This window comes from Salvia hispanica, chromosome 6 (assembly GCF_029641045.1).
Source record: "Salvia hispanica isolate PSC_SH4W2 chromosome 6, Shi_PSC_v1, whole genome shotgun sequence".
Classification (NCBI taxonomy): Eukaryota; Viridiplantae; Streptophyta; class Magnoliopsida; order Lamiales; family Lamiaceae; genus Salvia; species Salvia hispanica.
In genome coordinates this window covers 27,650,953-27,657,086 of record NC_142697.1, presented here as the reverse complement: position 1 = coordinate 27,657,086, position 6,134 = coordinate 27,650,953, and the positions used below count along the sequence as shown (strand labels likewise).

The 6,134-nt window shown below is 33.9% G+C and overlaps 2 protein-coding genes across 2 annotated transcripts; both read right to left on the bottom strand.

Moving 5' to 3' along the window:
* Positions 1-249: 249 nt before the first annotated feature.
* LOC148923460 (uncharacterized) lies at positions 250-763 on the bottom strand. Its single transcript, XM_089060337.1, has 2 exons — positions 490-763; positions 250-370 (listed from the first exon to the last, which is right to left on the bottom strand). Exons 1-2 carry the CDS (start codon positions 761-763, stop codon positions 312-314), a joined length of 333 nt encoding a protein of 110 aa, XP_088916463.1. The 3' UTR covers positions 250-311.
* Positions 764-5,014: 4,251 nt separating this feature from the next.
* On the bottom strand, positions 5,015-5,528 carry LOC148923459 (uncharacterized). Its single transcript, XM_089060338.1, has 2 exons — positions 5,255-5,528; positions 5,015-5,135 (listed from the first exon to the last, which is right to left on the bottom strand). The coding sequence occupies exons 1-2, from the start codon at positions 5,526-5,528 to the stop codon at positions 5,077-5,079; spliced, it is 333 nt and encodes a 110-aa protein (XP_088916464.1). The 3' UTR covers positions 5,015-5,076.
* Between the last annotated feature and the right edge of the window lie 606 nt (positions 5,529-6,134).

The window sequence follows — 6,134 nt, the reverse complement described above, 5'->3', positions numbered from 1 at the left end:
TATAGGTTGATAAATTGCCAGCGGTTAGAGGAAAAAAAAAAAGAGAAAAGTCATGCAAGTTATGTCTTGTAAATGGAGGGAAATTAAACATGATAATTATTCATTCACTTAATTAATTTTAATATTTTAATATAAATTTGGTTAATGTATGACAAAGTCAATGATGAGTTGATGACTAATTAAGGTTAGGAATAATTATTTCATTTCCATCCAATAGTAACAACATGGTGAAATATAACAATTTTATCGAATAAATTAAGATCATCAATTGATTCAAAGATCTCATAATAAATCTCCATCTCCCTCTATGTTTAGGGCTTGCACTGAACATTAGAGCAGTCATCTAAGCAACTCTCCAACTTTTTTGCATCTACAAATTAAATGTTTACCAAAATTAGTCATGACACCTAATTTAAGCACACATGTCATAAAATAATAAAATAAACCTTACACTAAACTAAATTAAATTTGTTGATGAACAAAACAAACCATAGGCAACATTGGCACACTTATGAAGGGAGCAGCCACGGTTGCAATAGAACGAATACGAGGAGGTGGCAGTTGCGAAAGCAGGCCCACAACGTTGGGTGCATTCGTCGTAACACCGGATGTAATTTGGTGAACCGTGGCACTGCGAGACGCAGTTGTTGATGCACTGACCTTTGGCAACCAGTTCTTGCTCTGCCACACAAAATATACACAACATTGACATCATCACAATTCCAAAATCTATCTTCACTAATGGAGTGTTTTTTCTCTCCATTTATGTTGATTGTGTGTTTATGTCTCACTTGTTCGATATATATATATATAGTTGGTGAAAATGGATGAGACTGATTTTGGTTTATTGTCTCACAATTTTGAAGTAATTTGCTGATTTATTACTAATAATGGTAGATATAAATATTTGATATCACAAATGGAGGTTATGATATGCTAATTGATTGCTTAGCAATGAATATTGTACGAATTTTAACTAGTAAATGAAATTGCAGTTGGAGTGAATAGTGAATTATATTGTTAGAATTATATACGGCGGATTCTTGTCGAGAAAAGGTTATTTCAGGGATACTGGCGGTTCACAAACCCCAAAAGCAGGGGTTACGGTTTAAGAAAATCAGATTTCTAACCGACCAAAAAAGTAAATGTAATGTGCAAATTCTAAGTGCACAAAATTTGCATCAGGTAATATTTTAAATATGTAATTGATTAGTTTACATATATGGTTTTAGGGTCTTGTTAGGTTGAGATTTTTTGGCCTAATTGAGAATTGAGATGCAACCACAGCCACTCATTCGCATAATGTCAGCAACCTGTAGTTTATGTCAACAGGGGGTATTTTTGTCATTTCAGTTCTAAAATGTTTAAACTATATTCTAAATACTCTGTAACACTCTCGAACGGTTTCTCAAAGTTCTCTCCCAAGTTTCTGTCGCGATTCTAAATACAATTTTGCATCTTCTCTCCTATTTGTTAGGTTTTAGGGTCCTGGAATTTTTTTAATATACATATTCTACAATTTAATTATTTAAAAAAATTAATAAATAATAAAAAATAAAAACAAAGCTTAAATAACATTAAAAAGATAAGATTGTTTAACAAAAATATATAAAGATAAGATTTTCTTACAAAATTACACTAAACTACACATTTTTTCATTAAAAAGGCTTGGAGGGTGGAAGTTCTTGCTTTGTCCCCAGGGTTGAATGAGAGAACACATTTGGATACTCCTCGCGTAGCACGTCCATGCTTTTGTTTCCGTATATTTCTCTTGCAACGATGTAGATTTTCGTTGAAGAAGGATACCCCATCGCCTTGAGCAAGAAAGCTGCCTCTCTCGGAGACATGGGGCAGCCTCCTGCAACCGTCTCTCTTTGCTGTCGATGTCCTTCTCCTTCCAATGCTTCACGTTGTACCTCATCTCGCGAAGCTCCTCTGCTTCCAGAGGAGCTAAGATTGTGGTTGCACCTGGTGAACGCAAGCATGTCTTTCTCGTACCTGATCCAAACGAAATCAAACTAGGTCAACAATCCAAACCTCAATCGAATTAGATAATACAATAGAAATCGATGATACCTCACCGATTTCAATCAAATTTTGACAAATAAAAAACAACAATTACATAACCTCCTCACCGATCTCGGCTCGACGATCTTCTCCAAATGCTTAAACGCCACCAGAACGGTTGAATCTCGCCGCCGATAACTATTTAACAATGAGTGGGATGAAGAATCAGAAAGAATGGAGGTTTAGGGTTTTTCTATCGAGGCGGTGAAAGTGAAATTTGCGCGGAAATCATTTTGTTCTAACTGATATAGTAACTTCCAATTATAATTTCGGACTCCCGAGCACAGTTTCAGTGCTCGTTAGTAAAATGAAAGTTAACACAGATAATTTTATGGCCACCGAGCACATTTATGTTGCTGGCAATTTGCCGAGCACATTTAAAGGTGCTCGGTATATTCCTATCCTACCACATTTTAAAGTGCTCGCCATTTTATAATATAGGGAGTAGATAATTTAAAAATAAAATGAAATGTATCGCAGATAATTCTATTACAAAATTGTTGAATTTCATTTTTTTTTTGGAAAGTCCGAGCATAGTATCAGTACTCGCCTAATTAGATAAAAAAAAAAAAAAGAAATTACAGATATTCCGAGCACCTAGTTGGTGCTCACTATTAACAAATAATAGTATTAATTTATTTAATATTTTTATATAATACTCCCTCCGTCCCGGATAATTCAGGTCACTTTGACCGGGCATGAGTTTTAAGAATTGTAATGAAAAGTGAGTTGAAAAAGTTAGTAGAATGTGGGTCCTACCTTTATATATTAGTTTTATAATAAAATGTGAGTAGGAATGAGTTAGTGGAATATGGGGTCCACTGCCAAAAATGGTAAAAGTGAAATGGGACAAATTATGTGGGACGACCCGAAATGAAAAACTGGGACGAATTATCTGGGACGGAGGGAGTACTTGATTAAATCAATGAAAATTAGAATGTATTTATACAATATTTCACAATTATAAGGACAAAGTTGTTAAACAAAATGCACAAGTATCTTATGGCTCGCGAGCACATTTATGTTGCTGGCAATTTGCCGAGCACATTTAAAAGTGCTCGGTATATTCCGACCACATTTAAAAGTGCTCGCCATTTTTTAATATAGTGAGTAGATAATTTTTAATTGTTGGTATAGTTGTCGCGATTAAGCTCAAGCAAAAAAAGTTTGACATTATTATTGTTGAATGATTTCACTAAGTATTTTTTCTCACAAATCTTTTTTATATAGCGAGCACATTTGCGGTGGTCGGTATTAGCCGAGCACAAATACGGAGCTCGTCATTATTCAAAAATTTTAACAAAGTCTTTTTTATAGGTGAGCACATTTGTAGTGGTCGGATATAACTTATTCGAATTTATTGGCATTCAAGGAATAATTAAACAAGTCTTTTTTATTTCCGAGCACATTTATGGTGGTCGGAATATCCCAAGCACAATATAAGTGCTCGCCCTTTTAAAAAATATTATCAACAATTCGAACAACATATATTGAAAAATTAAACAAGTTTAGAATATACCGAGCACATATATGGTGCTTGCCGTTTTGAAAACTTCGAGCAACTTTCGGTGCATCATAGTCCGAGCAACAATTCGAATAGCATATATTGAAAAATTAACGACGCTTTACATTTGCGTTTCAAATTTTATTTTATTTTTTAAATTTTACAACGCAAGTAATTGCGTCTTTAATTTTGTGTCTTTAAAAAATAGATTTCTTGTAGTGAAATTAATTGTCAATTATAATGTTATTTTTATCAATTTTCCGAGCACAATATATGTGCTCGCCTTATAAAAAGACTTAGTGAAATCACCCGAGCTAAGCACTATGTGTTAATACTTTTAGGAACAATGCCGAGCACATATATACTGCTTGGCAAATTCCGACCACCGCTGGTGTGGTCGCATTTAAAAAAACTTTTGTACTTAGTAATATTTTCAATCATGACTAGCATTATATATTTTAATAATTAATTGTGTAAAATTGAGAATTTATAAAATTTTACGTTAGCTTTATTTGAACCATACAAATTAGTGCTAGTAACTGACTAATGAATTGCAAAATATAATGTTATTTTTCTCAATTGTCCGAGCACATATATTGTGCTCACTATTAGCAAATACATTAATATTAAAGTTTCACAACTATTTTTCTTATTACCCGAGCACATATACAATTCTCGCCATATTCCGAGCACTGGTATGGTGCTCGCCTATATTGGTGAAAAATATTCACAAGGCCGAGCACTTTGGTTGCGCTATAGGTCCCCTAAGTTATTACCAAGCCGAGCACGTTGACCGTGCTCGTAGTTGCTCGCAGCTAAGCCACCAGTTTTTTACATTGCCGAGCACCATTTGATGTGCTCGGTATTCTGGCGAGCACAAGTGAAGGTGCTCGGTATTTCCCGAGCACATTTTTCTGTGCTCGGTCTTTTTGGTCGGGAAACGGCTAGTGATAATTTTAATAATTTTACTTAACGTATAAAATTCTAATTACAATCACGAGTATTAAGATTCATTAATCATTTCTTAAGTGAGAGCAGCTTGATTTTGTCAATAACTAGCTAATTATTAAATCACACACCGCTCTACCAAAAACATAAAAAATCACGCCTTATTTCTAAAAGATCGGCAAATTTAATCCCTAATCTCGAAAGGCCAGCGAAATAAGACTCATATTCCGAAATCTCTCGTAAAATTATAGGTTGATAAATTGCCAGCGGTTAGAGGAAAAAAAAAAAGAGAAAAGTCATGCAAGTTATGTCTTGTAAATGGAGGGAAATTAAACATGATAATTATTCATTCACTTAATTAATTTTAATATTTTAATATAAATTTGGTTAATGTATGACAAAGTCAATGATGAGTTGATGACTAATTAAGGTTAGGAATAATTATTTCATTTCCATCCAATAGTAACAACATGGTGAAATATAACAATTTTATCGAATAAATTAAGATCATCAATTGATTCAAAGATCTCATAATAAATCTCCATCTCCCTCTATGTTTAGGGCTTGCACTGAACATTAGAGCAGTCATCTAAGCAACTCTCCAACTTTTTTGCATCTACAAATTAAATGTTTACCAAAATTAGTCATGACACCTAATTTAAGCACACATGTCATAAAATAATAAAATAAACTTTACACTAAACTAAATTAAATTTGTTGATGAACAAAACAAACCATAGGCAACATTGGCACACTTATGAAGGGAGCAGCCACGGTTGCAATAGAACGAATACGAGGAGGTGGCAGTTGCGAAAGCAGGCCCACAACGTTGGGTGCATTCGTCGTAACACCGGATGTAATTTGGTGAACCGTGGCACTGCGAGACGCAGTTGTTGATGCACTGACCTTTGGCAACCAGTTCTTGCTCTGCCACACAAAATATACACAACATTGACATCATCACAATTCCAAAATCTATCTTCACTAATGGAGTGTTTTTTCTCTCCATTTATGTTGATTGTGTGTTTATGTCTCACTTGTTCGATATATATATATATAGTTGGTGAAAATGGATGAGACTGATTTTGGTTTATTGTCTCACAATTTTGAAGTAATTTGCTGATTTATTACTAATAATGGTAGATATAAATATTTGATATCACAAATGGAGGTTATGATATGCTAATTGATTGCTTAGCAATGAATATTGTACGAATTTTAACTAGTAAATGAAATTGCAGTTGGAGTGAATAGTGAATTATATTGTTAGAATTATATACGGCGGATTCTTGTCGAGAAAAGGTTATTTCAGGGATACTGGCGGTTCACAAACCCCAAAAGCAGGGGTTACGGTTTAAGAAAATCAGATTTCTAACCGACCAAAAAAGTAAATGTAATGTGCAAATTCTAAGTGCACAAAATTTGCATCAGGTAATATTTTAAATATGTAATTGATTAGTTTACATATATGGTTTTAGGGTCTTGTTAGGTTGAGATTTTTTGGCCTAATTGAGAATTGAGATGCAACCACAGCCACTCATTCGCATAATGTCAACAACCTGTAGTTTATGTCAACAGGGGGTATTTTTGTCATTTCAGTTCTAAAATGTTTAAA